Genomic DNA, 23,146 nt, shown 5'->3' with positions numbered 1-23,146 from the left:
AGCTTGGGTTTACGCTGCTCAAAGAATGTCAATCCATAAGGCGAAACTAGATAGAATAACCAAAGCAGTACTGCATGGTACTTAAAATATATGAAATCTTTAAATCGTTATATCGTGTTATACATAGCAGTACCTTGTGTCATTGACTAGATAATTGCAAAGAAGGGTTTACACTTGCATTATTGAAATTTATTTGTGAATTATCAACACTAAGGGTCATGGAAGTGGCATTTAAAATAATTGTTGTTTCATTTATTATCAAATTTATAAGATCATGTTATAACATAACATAAATATTCTGTATTAATAGATGTATATTTTTGTTTTTACGAAAGTTAAACTCACTTAGTATTTCGATAGTACACCGCAACAGTGCTGCGTAGAAAGAATATTAAACCCTTCGGCTTTCCATACAATATTGGATTTCCCGCTGGGGTTCTTCGCAGGTCTTCACATGTCAAATCACAGAGCGAAACCGAAACAAAAAAAAATAACAAAAACAGTATTTGTATGTAAAGTATATGAATATTTTCTGACTGTTATATCGTGTTATTTCGTGCCATTTACTAAATGTGTGCATCAATAGCATTGCTAAGAATTGAACCGTATATTCATGGAAGCCATTTTTTTTTCATCCATTTGTCTGATTACTTCTCATGAGAAGTCGCCTCTTACATAAACGCTTATTGTTAAATAACTTTAAATAGTTTTTGGTAAAGTTCAAATCTTATATAAATCAGAATAATGATTTTTTTTTAAGAATTGTACATGTGCATAGTTTCTTGCAGAAAGCTAGAGTTTAAATGGATCACTTTATATTTTACACATTATTATGGCCGACACAGTCTGTCCCTTCAAAGTCTTTGTTGTAAAGAGTTGGAATCTGTGTTCTTTGTGTGTTGTGGTGCATTATAATCAATTTAAAACAATACAGATCCCTCTCAAATGAAGAGAAATAATAGTGTTGGGCCAGCTCTTTTTCTCTATGTTTATAGCATGACCTAATAATTCGGGAGAATGTTCACTGATAACATTTTTTTACGATCGGTACATATCGTGAGATAATAACATTATCTTGATTAATGATTAAGTCGTGATTATATTTAAAGCAAAGACCATTCACAATAGAATGTCAAACATAACAATTAAGCCATTGGTGTATATAAAATTAAAGAAAGCTTATCAACACCCTCACATTAGAAAATAATTTTTCTGACATGTTAAGTTTCAGATACAGGAAGAATAATGAACATTTGATAATGGGACCTTTACTGTTTCGTTCGCTACTAGTCATTAACGCATTAAGCATCGCCACAGAAAATCCGGTAAGTATAAAACAAACTTTAATATTTCTGATTGTGCAAAGTTTATATTTAGTCTATACAAGTACGTTACTCTAAAAGAATAATCGTTCTGCATGTGTTGTGTAACAGTGTGTCAACAAAATCAATGAGTAGGCCAAATTTCTAAAGTGTTTCTTTTTTTAATCATAGAGCTTGAAAATATGGGGGATTTTTTAACTAAAAGGTTATTTAGTCGATTTGAGGTGTTTTTGGCAAATTCCTTTAAGCATCTTTAAGCCACCTGTACGGAGAACATAAAGACTGTCATTCGTCCTTTGTTTTCAATTTTAGGTAACACCGAACCCTTATCGATTTCCTGTTTATCCTGTAAACGAATGTCCTAGAACCGAAAATGAATTTAAAACAGGAGCACAAAGAAGAAATTGCACCAGAGGCTTACGATACCTGTGTGCCCCCAATAAATACATATCATCTCTAATAGAATTCTGCACAGACCGACCTAGAAGTCTTTATGGAAAAGGTATAATGACAAATATTATCTATGCAATAATTATTCGATCATTAAAATAAAAAGGAATAATCCATGTACCTACACAACTTATTTTAAAGAAATGACGTCGTTTCTTGTGCTGCCACAATTTAAAAATGGCTAGAGCAAATTGAGTGGCAATAACGAAAATCACGTAATATTTTTGACTGTAAGACGGTATTAGTTGTATTATTTTGTTTATCAACATATTGATATATCCGGTTCAGAAAGAAAAGAACAAGATCATGATAATGACTAACATGTAATTATGCATTAATAAAAAAAAACACCAATATTTTAATCTCATCATCGCTTCTGGTTATAAACAGTTATAATATCCAATAACAATAACTATTTTACAGGCAACTGTGTGTTACTTGAAGGTACAGGTGACCTGGACCATTACAGCTGTGTAGAAAAGTTCAATAGTAGCTGTCCTTCGGAATTTTATTATGATGAAGAGATTTATAAATGTAAGTGATCTTTTCTTAAAAATAAATTAATATTTTTGAAATTAAGATTTCGTTTTCAATGGTGTTATATTTCTTAGTCGGTGTATAAGGTCGATGGTAAATGTTATTCTAATTTAACAATGTTTTTTGAAACCGTTTTCGATAAGATAAGACAGTTTTATTATTCATATACATACAATCTTAATTTAAATAGATAAAATCATTAATAGTTGCGTCTTGTTTCTCTTAACAAAAATAGGAGAAAGTATCATATCTTATTAATTATAAAAATAACAAAAATAATGTATTATAGGATTATTATTCCATAACCTACATGTTGCATGTCTATCCATTTTAACAGATCCAGCGTGCCTAGAAATTGATAAGAAGCACCGGTGTTTTGTTGCCGATAATGATTGCAATGATAGGTATTTTTTGAGTTTCGAAGTCATATGTGAAGTGCATAAGTGCGTATGAATATGTTCAGGACAACAAAATATATATTTAAAGCTTTTTGTATATTTTAGAGAATTCCCTACAACAGAAACCTATTCCAACAATTTTAAAATGGACGCCAGATTAATTGCAATTTTATATATAATTGCTGTTGTTTCAGCGGGGATGATACAGATTTGGTTTATTTTTCGAAAGAGAAAAAAAGGTAACGTTGTTTATTTACCGTCTTTGTTAGGAAGTAATTTCCATTACTTTTGTGTATGAAAACAACTTATTCAACAGCCATAGCTATATTGCGAGTTTTTATCATACCAATCATAAAAATCATATGATGTTATATCATCCCAAAATCCCATGATAAGTAGTACTGACCATTAACACAGACAGTAGTTACAGGCTTGGTTGTTATCACTTCTTTGTGTCCTCGGTCGATATTGCTTGATATGGGTTCATATTACCACATAACAACACATCAACCTAGAAAAAAAAAGTGTAATACATATATTTCAAATACCTGTTTTTATTTTGTTAGGGGGTGTGTATTTTTTAAGACACGGTAGACATTAGATAATTAAACTTTGATTTGTAGTATTGATAGTTGTCCGTACAATTATTAGCTGTTATTTTGTACGACAATGTTGGTCTGACCATCAGTGTAAAAGCATCGCCGGGGAGGATGTATTCAAGTTTGTTCAAATCATGAACCCCAAAGGTCTGGCTAAAGTAGGGGGTCCACTATTTTAAAGAGATATAAATAAAAGTAGATGTGTCGGAGGTTAACACAATTTCAAATGCCAAATTTATGTGTTTGATTGCAGAATAAGTTATGGATCCCTGAATATTATTTTATATTTTTTTTTTAATTCAAGAGGCAAAATTCTGTGAAAAATCATCGGACTGGAACAAGTTCAAAACTGACTAGTATTTTCTAATGAATTAATATTATATGAAACTTAAACTTTAAATATTCATAAATGAAAAACTTAGAGGTTTCCAAGTAGCGTAGTAGACAATGCACTCGCTTTTCATCGCTGCGACCCGAGTTCGATCCCGTGATCGACAATGGTTGTTTGTGATAGGGTATGGTGGTCGCCCGCTTGGACACGTGGGTTCTCTCTGAGTACTCTGGCCTCTTCCCACACCTATGACCCCCTTGCGTTAACATCCGTGCCAGCGAGATAAATTAATAACAGTTGTTGAACTTGTTTATCAATCGTTGTAAAATTAATAAAGTTCAGTTTGTTTTTTGTTTTGTTTTGTTTTGTTTTTTGTTTTGTTTTTTTTCTATTAAAGTTAGAGAGTGAAAACTACGAATTTATATTTTTTTTCTAACTTCAGGAGGAAGCATGACTCTGTCAAAAATCACCAATCGAGTTTGATTTGGGTGTTTTATTTATGAAAAATTGTTTAAAATCTGAATAGCAACTTGAAAGCTTTTAGTTACATAGATGATTATAAATTCATCCAGATACAAAAATGCTTAACATAAACATAAAGATATCAAGAGGAAAAAAATGAAAATACTTTTAAACAAAATCTATAATACAACATTTTTTTTTTTGTATAGACTTTAAAATATTGATCGTATTACATGTAGAAATATAGTTGTCGCTTATCATGGTAAAAAAAAATTGATTTGTACTACATATCATATGTTTGCAAAACTAAATATATTTTCAGTCATTTTTGCATATAAACAGTTCATGAAAAGAGTGAGTTTTAATTTATTATGATTAGTATCTTATTTTCATAGAGCAAGGCGAGAGATATAACAAACAAGATGAAAAACAGTCATTACTGCAAGATCCAGAACCGCCAATAGAACTCAACGATGCCGCACAATTTGATCAAACATCATCAACAAATGTGTCAAAACATAATTATATACAAACAACATCGACAGACATGATATCTGATACAGCCAAAAAAGATACACAGGAATTAAAATTGATTCAAAGAGAGGAGAAACAAAACGAAAAATCCGGATATAAATCAGCAATGATAGATGAGAAACGACAACATAACCAAGAAATAGATGATGATAAACTTAGACAATTTCTAAGTAAAGGCAATATTTCTGTTTGCCATGTTAGATGCATCATAGTTGGTTGTGGAAAAGCAGGAAAGACGACGCTTTTAAAAAGATTACAGAATGCTTCCTTTGCCGAATTGATGGAGATTAAACGGACCGAAATGGTAGATTTCCACGTTAACAGTTTTGAGGTTCTGTTAAAAGAAGAAACCATTCAAAGTAAAATTATTTTCATTTCTTTTTTTTACATATAGCTTTTTATATCAAATGGAAAAAAATAAAAATAATAAGATATGCTTAAAATGTTCAAGCGCAAGAGTCTATTGAAAGATTGAACAATGGATAATATATCATTCAGATTGCTTTCTTCTACAAAAAAGAAGGACATTAAATGTACATGTAAAAGTAGTGAAAATACATACACTAAAAATCAATCATACAAAACATATACTACAAAATCGGTGAAACCCCGAAAACAGTTTATAGCTGCTATTGAGTACATAATTGATGGGTCCACCAAAATGAATGCTATGTTCAGTTTGCATACAAAGTCAGAAAGCTGGTGAATCAACCAGAAAGATCAACATATCATCATAATTCATGAAAGCCTTTGGATTTACAATGCCATCAAGAGATACGTGTAGAAAGAAATTTAAACAGATATCGAAAAACCAATACAAAATTACTACGCATGTGAGAAAAATGTATATCTGTACGCAGCCATTTTTTACTGTTCTTTTATAGCATAATTTTTTTTCACAAATGAAATTAGGAGTAATATGATTACTTGCTAAACATTTTCAATCAGTCAAGTGAATTACAATTCTTTTTTAAGCAAATAAAGTTATCTTAATTTTTCATAATTAATCATCTTAATGGAATCCTTTTGTTCTGTGGTTTTTTTTATGTACAAATGATTACACTTTAGATAATCCATATACTTTTTATGTTTAAAATCAAAGCCCCTTACATGTATATCACATATTGTTTTACTATATATTAAAATCTAATATGTAAACACTATTTTAACAAAATAAAATCACTTATTTCGTTATTTTCTTATTTAGATATTTTAAAGACTTCATTATAAATAAGAAACGGATTGCAAATAACTGATTTTGATACAAATTGACTCAAAATATTGTTCAGGACATTCTATGCTTTAGATTTGAGCAAAAATCCGCGACCTTCCTGGAAACTAACTACTACTACATCTAAATGACTTTTGGATGAGGGCTCTTATTAGGGTACACGTGCAAGATAGGTGTACATGTACCGTAAAATTTAGAATGATTGACACCTATGTATACTGTATTACATGCATGAATGTGATCTAAATATATTGAATTATCTATTCGTATAACTGTACCATTTAAGTCTTGTGCAGGTGTAAATAAAGAAGACACATTACCCACAATCTTGTTTTCGAAAGAAAAATTGGAAATGGGACTAAAAGCCAATGCTGGAAAAATGACAGAAGAAGCAGACCAACCAGGTAACTTAATAGCGAGCAAATCGAGCTCTAGCGGCAAGGCGTAGAAAATTCGGAATAGTTGCACATTGATTCAAATCTTATAAATTATTAATGATGAAAATTTACTGAAAATAGGTGTTCTATTTTATATACCATTCTAATTTATTTACGTTACGTTGCTTCTTTTGTTTTAATTGATTTATCATAGTTCATTATTTGATCACCTGCTGCGCTCGCCTAAACGGTCGCACCGTAAAACTAATTATATACACTACATGAAAGGTTTTGTTTCGATAAAAACAAAGCGTAATATATTTTGGTCCTTTTCAATGTTTTTGGTCTGGTTGACATGATTTGACATTATTTGTTTGGTCATGATTTACCTGTAGACGAAAGTATGCTAGAACTTAAATCTGCCCGCTGCCAAAGAGGGCGAAAGGGGTGAAAAAAATGGGGCAAATATTTTCCTATACATATATATATATATATATATATATATATATATATTTGTGTCAAACATTTGTCTTGTTTTATAACATATTCCTTAAAGTAAGATAAAGAACAAACTTTGCTTCGTAAAAATAATTGACCCCCTCCCCCCATCCAACCCATTAACTTCACCGTTTCATTTTTAATGTAGATGTACATTGTAGAACGTAACCTATTCATTGTTCACAAATTAATGCGTAAGGTTTACAGCCAATCTGTCGTGCTATAAAATTAAAAAGAAACAAAAGTGTATTGCATCAATTAAACCGAAGTTGCCAGATCTTACACATTCTGATATGACGTAATCAGTCTACCCGCGTTCCAAGGTACCCACGTTCTGGAAAAGTCTTTCCAGCAAAAATAAAATCACATTAAATGAATCCGTTTTATTTGTTACTTTTTTTTCTAAATAACCATACATTGCCGATTCAAAGTATCTGCCCGCGATGCATGATTAACTTGTCGTACACTTCTCGCAATAAAGGCATTACCCCTGTTCTTGAAAGTTCCATCCTATTATCCTACAAGAAGTCGTGCTTTGCAAACTTTCATTCATCAAAACTAAATTGGCGCACTCAAGAAACGAAATACAATTGTTTATGTATCATTTGTCAAAAATGTACTCCTAATTATACTCTAAGCAAGTCCTAAATAAATATATTCACTCAATATCATTTTATTGCAAGTATTTTCTATGCTAAATCCAACTGACTTGGATCCGCCTAAGCGTGACCACCACTTTGCTATCATTTTTGCAATTTCGGTCTGTTTTATGGAAAATGAAAGTGTTTTTCCAAATTTTTCACAATGACAACTTTTCAATTACAATTAAAGTAAAGCTTACGGACATGATCTTACAGGTGTTAAAATGCCCAAAAATTACTATGTTGCTGGCAATTTGTAGTTTATTTGCAAAAAATCTTAATCAATAAGTATATATATATATATATATATATATAAAATCCAAAATGAGTGAAAGGTGATATCACACAGAATAAATAATCAAAAAAGAAAAAGAAAATGAACAGTTCCAAAGTTTCTATTCACTAGCGCTTTCTGGATTTACATCCTTCTTCAGGTGAATGTACACAAGTTATGAACTTGTTTACCTTAGAAACGTTTACTATGACGTCATGATGTAACGATAGTCTTTTCAGGGAAGGAATAAATCCATGACGTCATAATACAATATAAAACGTTCAAGTTCGGGAAAACTGAATTAGACAAAATATGATCATAACGACATCAATAAATTTACAAATACAAAGACTGGCTAGAATAAAGATGATTATATATACAGATATTTAATGTTTGTTTAGTTTTGTGGAAAATAATTTGATAAAATAGTTTTCTTTCACAAGTCTCATGGCGGTTGAATCGGTTTTAAGTTTATAAAATGGGAGTACTTTATAATCTCCCTTAGCACATCTGTCAAAATGTTCACTGAATGAGGTGTTTCTGGTACTGGGATCATTGATCTGTTGGCGATGGACGCGCATGCGGGCGGTAAGTTGTGTTCCGGTTTGGCCGATGTAATCTTCACCACAGTGCTTACATGTAATACAGTAAAGCAGATTTTTGGATTTACACGACATATTTTTATTAACATAAAAAGTCTTGCCACATTTAAAAGAAATCGAATCTCCTGTCTTTAGGTAAGGACACGTGCCGCACCTGGAATCTCCGCATTTAGAAACAACATATTTTTTTGGTGATGAATGAAATTTTGCTCTAATTAATATTTTCTTCAGATTTGGTGGTTGTCTTTGGCTATGGAGAAGGTCAGATATTTTAATTAGTTGTTGAAGTTCTTGATCCCGCTCAATGATAGAAAAATTCTTTTTTGCTTCTTGAAATATATTAAAATGTTTGGGATTGTAAGTTGTAACAAAAGGAATTAAATATGGATCTTTTTCCTTTTTTCTGGTTGTTCTGAGTATATTCTGTGGTATTTTCTTTGTTTCTTCTATGGCCGAATCTATTAGTTTTTTGGGATAATTTTGAGCACTTAGATACATTTTCAATTCCATCAATCTTTGATCTTTGGTAGTTTCTTCACTAACAATAGTGCAAATCCTTCTTGATAAATTGTACGGGATATTTCTTTTGGTGTGCGTAGGGTGACAAGATTTAAAATTTAGATACTGGTGAGTGTCCGTGGATCTGTAATAAACAGATGTTGAACTTTTTGATTGGTTTTTTAAAACCATAATATCCAGAAATAAAATGGAACAATCACTGAATTCTGACCTTCTCCATAGCCAAAGACAACCATCAAATCTGAAGAAAATATTAACAAGAGCAAAATTTCATTCAACACAAGAAAAATATGTTGTTTCCAAATGCGGAGATTCCAGGTGCGGCACGTGTCCTTATCTAAAGACAGGAGATTCGATTTCTTTTATATGTGGCAAAACTTTTTATGTTAATGAAAATATGTCGTGTAAATCCAAAAATCTGCTTTACTGTATTACATGTAACCACTGTTGTGAAGATTACATCGGCCAAACCGGAACACAACTTACCGCCCGCATGCGCGTCCATCGCCAACAGATCAATGATCCCAGTACCAGAAACACCTCATTCAGTGAACATTTTGACAGATGTGCTAAGAGAGATTATAAAGTATTCCCATTTTATAAACTTAAAACCGATTCAACCGCCATGAGACCTGTGAAAGAAAACTATTTTATTAAATTATTTTCCACAAAACTAAACAAACATTAAATATCTGTATATATAATCATCTTTATTCTAGCCAGTCTTTGTATTTGTAAATTTATTGATGTCGTTATGATCATATTTTGTCTAATTCAGTTTTCCCGAACTTGAACGTTTTATATTGTATTATGACGTCATGAATTTATTTCTTCCCTGAAAAGACTCTCGTTACATTATGACGTCATAGTAAACGTTTCTAAGGAAAACAAGTTCATAACTTATGTACATTCACCTGAAGAAGGATGTAAATCCAGAAAGCGCTAGTGAATAGAAACTTTGGAACTGTTCATTTTCTTTTTCTTTTTTGATTATATATATATATATATATATATATATATATATATATATATATATATATATATATATATATATATATATATATATATATATATATATATATATTTGAATCTGAGTACTTTATAAGTGTATCTAAAAATTGTATATTCTTAATGAAACATGTACATTGCAATGAAAATATTATGGATAGCTATCAATTGCAGAATTTGTGACAGGTTGATTGCAATTTGTTCTAACCAGTAGAAGTGATACGTTTAAGTTGTGTATCTTTTTTGATTGAGGTTTTATTACAAGTGTATCCGCTTTTGAAAATTACACTGTACATAAATTTGTGTAAATATAAATAAATTGGAAGGTTTGTTCCCGTTTTGCACACAATTGAAAATTTGGTTACCAAAACAATGTGTGCGAAACGGGAAATTGTCCAGGTGAGATAATTGCCTAATTGCCAAAGTGTATATCACAGTTCCTGTGAGAGTTAATGATAATTAATGTAATAGAACATTTATTTCATGTTACAATATACATGTAACATGCATAAAAGTAATAGACATAATAATTGATGGCCATGTTCTTAAATTTAAATTTATTAATTTCTTTGAACAAGAAGGATTATTGAAAAAGAAAGTTGTGTATGCTGTGCCTTTGTTTAACTTACTGACTTACTTTAGGGAGTACATGTGTACTTGTACATGCTACAGGTTTGAAAAGAAAATATCATATATAAATATCGCTTTTGGATGAGGGCTCTTATTAGGATACAAGTGCAAGATAGGTGTACATTGACCGTAAAATTTAGAAGGAATGACACCTATGTGTACTGTATTACATGCATGAATGTGATCTTAATATATTGAATTATGTATTCGTATAACTGTACCATTTAAGTCTTGTGCAGGTGTAAATAAAGAAGACACATTACCCACAATCTTGTTTTCGAAAGAAAAATTGGAAATGGAACTAAAAGCCAATGCTGGAAAAATGACAGAAGAAGCAGACCAACCAGGTAACTTAATAGCGAGCAAATCGAGCTCTAGCGGCAAGGCGTAGAAAATTTGGAATAGTTGCACATTGATTCAAATCTTATAAATTATCAGTAATGAAAATTTACTGAAAAATAGGTTTTCTATTTTATATTCCATTCAAATTCATTGACGTTACGTTGCTTCTTTTGTTTTAATTGATTTATCATAGTTCATTATTTGATCACATGCTGCGCTCGCCCAAACGGTCGCTCTATAAAACCAATTTTGAACACTACATGAAAGGTTTTGTTTCGATAAAAATAAAGCGTAATATATTTTGGTCCTTTTCAATGTTTTTGGTTTGGTTCACATGATTTGAGATTATTTGTTTGGTCATGATTTACCTGTGGACGAAAGTATGCTAGAACTTAAATCTGCCCGCTGCCAAAGAGGGCAAAAGGGGTGAAAAAAATGGGGCAAATATTTTCCTATATATATATATATATATATATATATATAAATATTTGTGTCAAAAATTTATCTTGTTTTATAACATATTCCTTAAAGTAAGATAAAGAACAAACTTTGCTTCGTAAAAATAATTGACCCCCCAAACAACCCATTAACTTCACCTTCTCATTTTTAATGTAGATGTACATTGTAGAACGTAACCTATTCATTGTTCACAAATTAATGCGTAAGGTTTACAGCCAATCTGTCGTGCTATAAAATGTATAAAATTAAAGAGAAACAAAAGTGTATTGCATTAATTAAACCGAAGTTGCCAGATCTTACACATTACGCCATAACGTAATCAGTCTACCTGCGTTCCAAGGTACCCACGTTCTGGAAAGTCTTTCCAGCAAAAATAAAATCACATTAAATAAATCCGTTTTGTTCGTTACTTTTTTTTCTAAATTACCATACATTGCCTATTCAAGGTAACTGCCCGCGATGCATGATTAACTTGTCGTACACTTCTCGCAATAAAGGCATCACCCCTGTTCTTGAAAGTTCCATCCTTTTCTCCTACAAGAAGTCGTGCTTTGCAAACTTTCATTCATCAAAACTAAATTGGCGCACTCAAGAAACGAAATACAATTGTTTATGTATCATTTGTCACAAATGTACTTCTAAATATACTCTAAGCAAGTCCTAAGTAAATATATTCACTCATCACGTAATCTCAATATCATTTTATTGCAAGTATTTTCTATGCTAAATCCAACTGACTTGGATCCGCCTAAGCGTGTCCACCACTTTGCTATCATTTTTGCAATTTCGGTCAGTTTCATGGAAAATGAAAGTGGTTTTCCAAATTTTTCACAATGACAACTTTTCAATTACAATTAAAATATAGCTTACAGACATCATCTTACAGGTGTTAAAATGCCAAAAAATTACTATGTTGCTGGCAAATTGTAGTTTTTTTGCAAAAAATTCTAATCTATATACATATATATATATATATAAATATATATATACTAATATATATATATATATATATATATATATATATATATATATATATATATATATATATATATATATATATATATATATTACAATATACATGTAACCTGCATAAAAGCAATTGAATAATATATATATATGATACTAATATATATATATATATATATATATATATATATATATATATATATATATATATATATATAAATATATATATATATATATATATATATATATATATATATATATATATATATATATATTTGAGTCTCTGTACTTTATATGTGTATCTAAAAATTGTATATTCTTAATGAAACATGTACATTGCAATGAAAATATTATGGATAGCTATCGATTGCAGAATTTGTGACAGGTTGATTGCAATTTGTTCTGACCAGTACAAGTGATACGTTTAAGTTGTGTATCCTTTTGGATTGAGGTTTCATTACAATTGTATCGGCTTTTGAAAATTACTCTGTACATAAATTTGTGTAAATATAAATAAATTGGAAGGTTTGTTCCCGTTTTGCACACAATTGAAAATTTGGTTACCAAAAAATGTGTGCGAAACGGGAAATTGTCCAGGTGAGATAATTGCTTAATTGCCATAGTCTATATCACAGTTCCTGTGAGAGCTAATGATAATAAAAGTATAATAATACATTTATTTTATGTTACAATATACATGTAACCTGCATAAAAGCAATAGACATAATAATTGATGGCCATGTTCTTAAATTTAATTTTATTAATATCCTTGAACAAGAAAGATTATTGCAAAAGAAAGTTGTGTATGCTGTGCCTTTGTTTAACTTACTGACTTACTTTAGGGAGTACATGTGTACTTGTACATGCTACAGGTTTGAAGTGAAAATATCATATGTACATGTAAATATCGCTTTTGCTGACATAAATGGAGGAAATGTGTGAAGTGAATACGCTGCTCAATATTTTTATTGATGCTGTGGCTTAAATAATCACAGAAGACAAACTGTATGATGCTATGCTAAAAAAATTTACATATTTTTTCACAAAACATATCAATTTAGACCTAATTCATGCATTTACAACCTTCTTCAGTTTGAGGTATATCGAATCAATATTCAAATTATTATTTTTGTCGGATTTTTTTTTCATGTATTAACATGTAGCTACTGATTTGTAAAAAACAAGAAAGTGACCCGCAATATACTAGAGCGGTGTATCATAAGAGTTACTGTCTGATTTCTTTCATAATATTCTTTCTGTTTATACCAAACAGCAAATTATAAGAAGTGTTTTACATATTTTGCAAATAAGTTGTAAAAAGAGACACGGGGTACCCCATATGACTGTACATTTAGTTTTCCCCATCATCATATTATTATCCATTAAATCAGCGTCCAATTGGTTTGGACCAGCATTTTTACCTCAATTCATTTAGTTAAGTATTTCAGGTAAATAGACAAAAATGTAATGCTCAATTTATTAATCATCGAATCATTATTTTCATATCAGTGAGTCGAAATTTAAGACTAAAAATATCATTATCTTTATTTTATCAAATGAAAAAAAATGGTGATAGTTATTAGTCATTAGACCTAAAACACATCAAAATATATATTTTATATTGTTTCACCGTTAAGGTAAAATCCAGGTAAAATCTTTAAATTAAAGCAGACTATAATTACTATAACAACCCAAATCATACCTATTGTTCTATACCCAATTATCAAATGATGCAAAACGGGAACACGCCATAAATTGATGTCGTTTAAAAGGAAGAAAAAGAAATAAAAACTATTGTATTGTATTGTTTATTAGTCAACAGCTGTACCTCTCATAGACATATACAATTAATATACACATGTTATAATACATATACTGGTCACTTGAAAAAGGCAAGATTATACATGAAGTTTTCTGATTACAAAAGCATTCTTAATTTATTTACCTAAATTGCACAAATCCTTTACATTTTGTGTTGACAATAATAGAATTAATTTAAAGACAGAGGGTTTAATATAATAAAACTTCTTAAGGAATTTTTCTCTTAAGTTACAGTAATAGGGACATTTCAATATGAAATGATATTCATCTTCTAAATCTAAAGTACATAGAGGACATAAACGTCTTTATAATGGAACATTGTTATATCTGCCAGTTTCGATGGTAAGACAATGGGATGATAATCTTAATTTAAATATAAGTTTCTTATATTGTAAAGGAATTCTTTTTGTTAGATATGACTGCAAGGTACAATGATCAACTAAATATCTATAGATTGTACATTTGGAAGAGGCATTTATGTCAGCTAGTAAAGACTGTTTAAAATTATCAAAAATACGTTGCTTGGCGATCGTTAAAATAATTTCTGGCTTTTCAAAAAATTGGTTTTCCCATAAGTTCATTAGCCCAATACTTGTTAACATGTTCTTGATCTCTGCAGCCCAGTTTTTACATTTGTTTTTACCTAAAGTTTCATTATACATATTAACATAACATGAATTCAAAATGCAATTCCTTGATGATAAAAGTTTCATCCATAATCTTAAAATTCGTATTTTTCTGATAAATTGCAGAGGCATTCTGCCCAATTCACAATAAATAACTGCATTAGATGTGCCCCTTTTAACATTAAGTATGTTTTTACAATAATTAAGATGAATTTTTTCTATATCTGGGGCAGAATGAAAGCCCCAGACTTCACAACCGTAGTAAGCAATGCTTTCTACATAAGTGTCAAAAAGGGACAAAAGCGTAGTAAAATTAAGAACTAGCTAAACAAAGGTACAGTAGAAGTGTAACTGTACTCAACGTGTTTAAGTCGTTCATTAATACTTTATGCAAAGTAAACAGAGCAAGGCAGTGTCTAGTTGTTGTAACAGTCATCATAATTAAACCTACTGAACTGTGCTTTGTATTATGAACGGGCTCCATTTTAACTTAGATACAAGTCTCAAATTACAACGATAAAAGTATAATTGAAAATTAATATTGAATGATTTCGTTATAACTGAAAGTTAATTGATCGTTATAAATTTAAGTTAATAGTTACACCATAGTTGGGATTTCAATTATACTGTTACCGTTCCATCCCTTTCTAAAAACAAAAATAAAAATGGTAAATATTACAAAAATGTTATCTTATTCTTAATTGATAATAAAAATAAAATTGTTTGCTGAAATCAAAATTATTTATCTTGTTTTGGATACAAAATCATTCTCAGAAATGGTATAATAACTAGACACGATCTCGTTGCGAGCAACGAGGAGGTCTTCCGTCTAATTTTAGAATTTGAGATAGATGTTCGATCTTGATTTTACTATTTAACAGCTAAACATGATTTAGAATAGAAAAACATGGTCTACATTAAAAGGGCCAGATACTATTTTGTTTCAGGGATAAGAGCTTTGTTCAACAAGTGTTTAGAAATTCGTCACCGTTCTTGAGATATCTGAGAAAAAAAAACACGTTTTAGGGGCCGGTCCCTTATATCCTTATTTTTTCTTCTATTCTGAATTTCAAAATATTTTTGAGATATAGGTGGTCATATTTATGGACTTTGGACCCCTAAAAAATCCTTATAATATAACACACGAATAAATTATTACATTACTTGGATACATAACTGTAAGATAAACATATTTGCTTCTATAGCCTTTTATTAAATTTCCCTCAGCGAAGAGCTACAGATGAACGATTTTGAGTCATTGAGTTCCCTAATTTTCTGGATATGAATTAAAGGTCATTTAAATCTCAACACATTTTGTTCAACAACTGTTTAGAATTTCGTTATCGTTCTTGAGATATATCCCTTAACTCCTTATAAGGGCCGTTGAACGAAATTTTGAAAATTGCATATAATTTAGTACATCATTTTGAGTATCTTTTCTTCTATACTGCATTTCAATTTTTTTTGTCCTTTCTGAGATATTGGTGATCAAAATTCTGGAATTTTGACCCCTAAAACCCATTGCTACGTAAAACATGATCAATCATTTCATTGCATAGATTCATAACTGAAAGATAAACATATTTGCTTCTATAATCGTTCACAAAATATCCTTCAGCGAAGGGCTACAGATGAAAGACTTGAGAGCCCTTTGATCCCCTAATGTTTAGGACCAGCCCCTTTTTCTTGATATCAAATAAAAGTTCATTTAAATTTCAACACATTTTGTCTAACAACTGTTTAGAAATTCGTTACTGTTTTTGACATATATGGGAAAGAACATTTTAGGAGCCTGAACTCCTTATGGGGCCGTTTAACGAAATTTAGAACATTGCATATCATTTAAAACATATTTCTGAGCATCTTTTCTTAAATACTGCATTATAAAATATTTTTAGTTTCTGGGATATTGGGGATCAAAATTTTAGACTTTTGGCCCCTAAAAACCCCTAATTACGTAACAATTGATACAATCATTACATTGCTTGGATACATAACTGTAAAATAAACATATTTGCTCCCAAAATTGTTCACAAAATATCCCTCAGTAGAGGGCTAAAGATGAAAGAGTTAGAGCCCTTTGGTCCCCTAATTTGAGGGCCCAGCCCCTTTTTCTTGATATCAAATGGAAGGTCTTGTAAATATAAACTTTTTAGGCATTACATGTGTTAACAAAATTTTTGTCAGAAAGGAGATAAACTAAGAAAACCATAAAAATACGACGTTTTTTAGTCTCAATTTTCGGGACCAGGCGAGCTTTAAAGCCTTTTAAGCATGACAAATATGAATGCCAAATTACACATCTACAATATCTTGTCTACAATCCCTGAAAGTTTGAACTCAATATCTTTTACCGTTTAGGAGGGGATCCATGGATAAGCCGACCCTCTGAAAATCGCTAAAACGTCATTTTCTCAAGAACGGAAATGACGTCATCAAAATAAAAAAACAATGTGTATTAAGTTCGGATTGATATCTATTAGATCTGAAAGTTTAACGAAAAACGGCTCAGCCATTTCCGAGAAATCGCCCGCACAAATTTTGCAAGAAAAAAAAATAATAGTAGGAAAAGAAAACCGAACGAAAACAATAAACAATAACTATTTATACAAAGACAATATGATGGAACATTTTCCATAACAAGAACATGCTACACTACATGTAATGTACTTACATGTCTATAAACGATTGTGTGAGGAGAGGTGGGGGCATATTTTAACATCTTGAAAATTATATATGTTTATGTATCAATTTACGCCGTGTCCAAAAGAACGTTTTATGATTATCTGATTTGAAGCTCAATCCTAAATTGTCCTTATTAATTTGCAAAGTAAATTACATTATATAAAAACACACACACATACACACACACACACACACACACATTGTTTTTAATGTGTTTTCGTTTTATAAGTGAGCTTCCTTTTGACAAAGTTATGCCCATGCCTTTCTTTTGTTTGTCAATTTTTATTCAATTCATTGTTTAGTTTTGTTAAATCCAAAAGAAATCAATAAAAATTATGCGTGCTGCTGTTTGACAATTTACAATTTATGTCCAACTTAAAATTTGCACCACTTTTCTTAAGTTGTAAATCTTCCATTTTTAATCATACTGCAATTTAACACTTGTAGTAGGTGTTGGAGGAAAAAATCGACTTGTTGAAGACTCTTCACAGAAAAATACAGAAAACATACCAAGGGATGTACCGAACAACCCAGCCAATAACAATAATGCAGAAAATGAGGGAGAATCAATACCTGAACCACAAGACAAAATATGTGTTCAGAACCAATTGTCCCCAAACACAAATGAAACACATGTAGAAGATGATAAAATTAATTTTGAAAAGTATGCGATTTTAAAGATTAAGGATGCTGTGAATGAGTTGCTGAATGAAAACGATTTGCGCCCACGAATCACCTTTTTAGATTTTGCAGGACAAAGTATGTACTATGCTTTTCATCAGATATTTCTCCGTCCTAAATCATGTTCCATCTTGGTTGTGGATATGACGAAAAGTCTCAACGACGAAGTGGATGTTCAGGATGGAAATGAAAAGGAATGTAGCCAATTTGCCTCATGGAGATACAGAGGTCATAAATTAATTAATCCTTTGTTTAGTTATGCGATGAGTGAATTCAACATGAACATAACTATATGCACTATTATAATATGTTTGTATCTTTTGTAGACTATTACAAATTTTGGTTGAAGTCGATTGACAGTTTTAGTGATACCGAGTCTCCAGTAATAATTGTCGGCACTCATGCAGATAAATTATCAAAAGAAGTAAGTAAAAAATAAGGACACGATTTTCAATATGCGTTAATACCTGTAAGTTGTTGGAAACCCGTCTTCGATATTTTTTGGGGGGTTAATAATTTATTAAAAGTATACCTAACTTATTTTGTTTTCTTAAATACACGTTTTGTTTATAATCAAAATCGAAAATTATCGACAAAAAAAAACTTTTTGAAAAATCCGAGTTTAAACTTTGTAATCAATTTTTTGATTGATTTTCGTTGAGGTGAGGAATATAGCTTGAATAGCGTTCTTTTTGCTGTCTGAAAAAAGGCGTAAGCTTCGGATTCGTAGAAAGTTTGGGAATGGGTGAAGAACCATACTGTTGATAGAATTTTTTTCTATTCAAAGCAACCTGTAATATTAAAATCATAAAATCACTTCATTTTTTGTATTTGATATAATTTGACTGACGTAATCACGTACATGTACATAAACAGTTTATTGTTACAGTTTGTTGGTGTGTAATTATTTTTTTCTTTGGGAGGGGGGGGGTTGATAAGAAAGATAGAAAGAAATGCAATCACGCTTGACATTTCTAAATAATGATAAAGAAATATTTATTTTGATAAGTTGTGTTAGACGTTGATAAAATAATCGGTCAAAAATCTACTTTTTTCAAATCGGATGTGAAAAGTAACCAATCTGGAGGAGGGTGTCTATCAAACGGATGATAAATGACACACATTAATGACTTTTGTCGCTAATGTGTACATATAAATTCTATTCGTAGAAAAAAAGTGATAGAAAGATCATTGTTAAGGGAATTGTTTTTTAATCGTCATTTTGAACATTCTGAGTGTCACATATTAAAAGTCCAGATAGTTATCTAAAATGAATTTTTAATTTCAACTGTATCTTTAAAAGGATTACTGATTTAGAAAGACGAACTTCAATCAATGGATATTTTTACCATCATTATTGGTTTATGATTAACAATTGAGCTTTTTTGTTGGTTTCCTTTTTTCTGTCCGTCAGGCTTAGTTATAACTTTGTTGCGTCGCTGGCTGTTCACTTCAGTTGAACAGTCGTTTTAAAGTCTGTTAAGTAACCGTAGACCACCTTGTTCTTTTTTTTCTAATCTCCCCTAGTACATCTGTAACAGACACCAGATCTTATGTGCCAATTCAATTCGTTTTAAAAACTATCAACTGAAACAAAACATATTTAGCACTTTCAAATCAATTAGAACAACAAGGCTTTGTAGCAGTTATAACATCAAGATAGCACATTTCTTTACATTTTTCTTAAAAAAAAACTCAACACATTTAGGCCATATGCATTATATTAATACGTTTGCAATTTGCGTTTTCTTTAATTTCATTTTTAACATGTCTGTTTTTAACGTGTCATTAATTTATGAATTCAAAACAATCAATAATAACTCTAACTCATGTTCATCTAATGAAGAATCATTTAAAACATCCGTATTTCAAATAGATACCTATCAATTCTTCTTTTTCTGCTTATTCCTTCTATTTTATATTGCAGCAATGTCGCAAATTTCGTGAGAGTCTGTTAAAATTCTTTGATAATTTGTCTCATTCCAATCTTCGGAGACATATTAATGCAGACCGAATGTATACAATAGGTCTTCCGGATTCAGGATCAGAATTGGAGGATTTGAAAGACCTAAAAAAATGCATTGCTTATATTGTGAAGTGCCCTCGTTATTCGAAAGAAAATATTCGACCTGTCTGGGCATTATTTGAACATATATTAAATAGATTGAAAGAAACTGAAAAAGTGATTCAACAGAAAACATTATCAGATTACTGTGACCAATTAAGCGCTCAGGAATTTAGGATAGACGAATCAGAAATGTCTAAAATGTTGGTCTTTTTTCATAGAGTTGGTGTTCTGTTATACTTTGATAAAGATGGTTTGAAGGAAAATATTATTCTTGATATCCAGTGGCTCCTTGATGCATTTAAGTGTATCATTGAATATCCTGTGAGACCAGAGGAAAACGATATAAAGCGTATGCATTTTTGTCGCACTGGTGAATTAGACAATGTAGAACTAGATAGAATTTGGCATATCCAGGGAAAAGATTTCCTGAAGCACAAAACGACAATACTAGCATACATGGAACAACTAGGATTGTTGATGCCATTAAAAGAATTGCATTCCATTGACTCTTCTGTGTATTATTTCCCTAGCATGAATAGTAAAAGGTTTGACAAGACTGGTGAGAACAATTCAAAGTCCTCTATTATCTGCTTTAAGTTTGATGATGAAATGCAGCTTCCAATTAATGTTTTTCATGGCATAGTTTTGAAATGTTCCAAACTAAAAAAATGGTCCATATTGACAGAAGGAGCAAAGAATAACATTTGCCTTTACCAAAATGCAGCATGTTTCTCTTTCCAAAAACATGTTGTGGTTTTATGCAATTGCAATTTTGAAATTCGGGTGCAGGTATGGGCATCCCCAAAAATATATAATGGAAGCCTACTTAAAAAGATAAAAGATTCAGTCGAGGATATTTTACACGAAGACGACCTCTCTTATAAAATCGGTTACAAATGTCGAAAAGATGTGCTGCATGTTGAAGAAGACGTATCATTCATTTCCCAGAGTAATTTTCCTGTCTCTGATCATTTATGTGAAATATGTGATGTTGATAAGAAACATGTACTGGATAACGACATATGCTGGGTAGGTGTAAAATATTTAAGTCATTCTTTTTTAAAGTTCTGATTTCATTTAAATCTTAATTTATTTGAAATTATTTAATTTTTTGAAATATTTTTTTAAGGAACCTCAGAAAAATCAAAGTGAGTAACAATATTGATACCTCCTCTAGAAATATAAGTTACAATTTTCTGTTTCATTTACATGTATGATATCAGACACATATTATAAACTAGCTTCGAAATGTGAATAAAATGGTTTCATGTAACTAGCTACGAGATAAAAGAATTCGGACTGTAAACATTGCTTTTTATTATGTGCACTGAAGCTAGTGTGAAAGCTGGTTATGGAATACATTCTTATACAACTCTCTTATCCTGGAAAAAAAAGAAATCAAAGCAATTTCAAACAAGAGCATCTCTAGGCGTGTCATCTCCTCCTGACATGACAAATCATGGAGGGGAAGGGGGATGCATACACGCAAGAAAACTGAAATAAAGCCTATGCATTGGGCGGGTGGGGGGAGGGGGTAGGGTTGGTAACGTTGACATGAAATTAATACTTCTTCTACATTGTAGTATGTAAAGTTATTTAAAGGCAAATTTATAATTCATTATAAAGTTAGACTGAAGATATTGCCTTTAGTTATCTTCACAATGTTTTATAAAAACAACACAATCTCAAATCGTAGAATTGATTTTTTCACTTTCATTTTAGAAACCAGAACATGGGTACTATAATGTCCAACATAAAATTACTGTCTGAAATGTTTTTAGGGTATAAGTAGTAATACAGAAGAGATAAAGTGAAATAGAAAGGTAGTAAATATATGTGGAAATCTGTCAGTCTACGGAAACAATGTGTGTTGTGATGTTTTAAATACTTATACAATTTATTGTGCTTATTTGCGACAGTTTTGTATAGATTTACCTTATCCATTAACATTGTATGCTCATAAACATTATACAAAAAACATTTTTAGACGTTTTATTTATAATGTGTTTTCAAAGAAATGGTTTAAAAGAAGCAGTTTAATTTATTTTTAACTAAGAATGATGACTATAGATTTGACATGTATTTAATTATACTTCACTGTCTGAGGTCAGTAAGACTGTTAAAGGGTATCTGTGGGTGCCGACCCATTTTTTATATAATGGAGATCTATGTGTAAAAACATCATTCTAAAAAATTTACAGCGATCGCATAAGTAGTTAACGAGATATTTGGGGGAAACCCGATTTCACACATGAACGAGTTTTAAATCAAGCCGATTTGGCGCGAGATAAACTGTGACGTCACGGTGTCAACGCTGCTGTATAAGAAACATAAATATAAATTGTTGGTTTTTTTTGCATTGTTTTATCGATATATTAACATTTTTTATGTTGTTTTATTTCCTTATCATCCCTGGATGACTAAATATAATCATGATGTTGTTTGAGTTTAATCCCGTATTTTATGGAACAAAAATGCCGAATTCGGAAAATTGTTTGCTTCATGAATTTAGCCAAATGACACATTTTGCATATAAATGCACAGCATATGCAGCAAAATGACAATTAATCTATTGTTGTAAGAAACATATTTTGTTAATATTGTCATTATCACGATTGATTTGTTCGTGATATTATTAAGTAATTAATTATATTGATAATACATATTTCGTAAAAGGTAACGCGGGGTCTATTCCTCGTATACGGCATAAAATTAGAAATGATGTAGCCCGATTATTCAATAATATTGATATCAGACCAATAACAATCATATAGTATGTATTCTTTAACAAACAAACACGGTATTATAAACGGATCAAGGCGAAAGTCCAAGATGGCTGAATGACTCAGTCTGTTCTTGTATTCCTTTGAAAATACGATAATGGAATTTCATTTTACACTCACTAACATCCTTTATCAAAATGTTCAGGTTTATTCAGATTTCATAATGATCCGTTGTCAGTTAAATGCACTTTATTAAATAAGAAATTAAGACCAACGTTATTACTTCCGAAATAAATTCCTTGATCACATAAAAAAGGTTTACATAGCTGAATTGTAAATTTGGTCATTATTTAAGAGCATGT

At 30.7% G+C, this 23,146-nt stretch overlaps 1 protein-coding gene across 1 annotated transcript; it reads left to right on the top strand.

Moving 5' to 3' along the window:
- Window positions 1–1,259: 1,259 nt before the first annotated feature.
- LOC128169395 (uncharacterized) lies at window positions 1,260–21,217 on the top strand. The gene is made up of 11 exons (XM_052835546.1): window positions 1,260–1,325; window positions 1,635–1,824; window positions 2,196–2,306; window positions 2,647–2,713; window positions 2,813–2,946; window positions 4,495–4,992; window positions 6,161–6,268; window positions 17,763–18,221; window positions 18,320–18,417; window positions 19,921–21,090; window positions 21,191–21,217. Exons 1-11 carry the CDS (start codon window positions 1,260–1,262, stop codon window positions 21,215–21,217), a joined length of 2,928 nt encoding a protein of 975 aa, XP_052691506.1.
- Window positions 21,218–23,146: the final 1,929 nt, after the last annotated feature.

This window comes from Crassostrea angulata, unplaced genomic scaffold (assembly GCF_025612915.1).
Source record: "Crassostrea angulata isolate pt1a10 unplaced genomic scaffold, ASM2561291v2 HiC_scaffold_126, whole genome shotgun sequence".
NCBI lineage: Eukaryota > Metazoa > Mollusca > Bivalvia > Ostreida > Ostreidae > Magallana > Magallana angulata.
This window is presented reverse-complemented; position numbering and strand designations above follow the sequence as displayed.

Excerpts from the sequence above, each read along its gene's own strand:
- LOC128169395 (XM_052835546.1), top strand. The coding sequence starts at position 1,260 with ATGGGACCTTTACTGTTTCGTTCGCTACTAGTCATTAACGCATTAAGC. Across the intron at positions 1,825-2,195 it reads TAGAAGTCTTTATGGAAAAG|GCAACTGTGTGTTACTTGAA; the intron begins GTATAATGACAA and ends ACTATTTTACAG. Across the intron at positions 18,222-18,319 it reads TGCCTCATGGAGATACAGAG|ACTATTACAAATTTTGGTTG; the intron begins GTCATAAATTAA and ends TATCTTTTGTAG.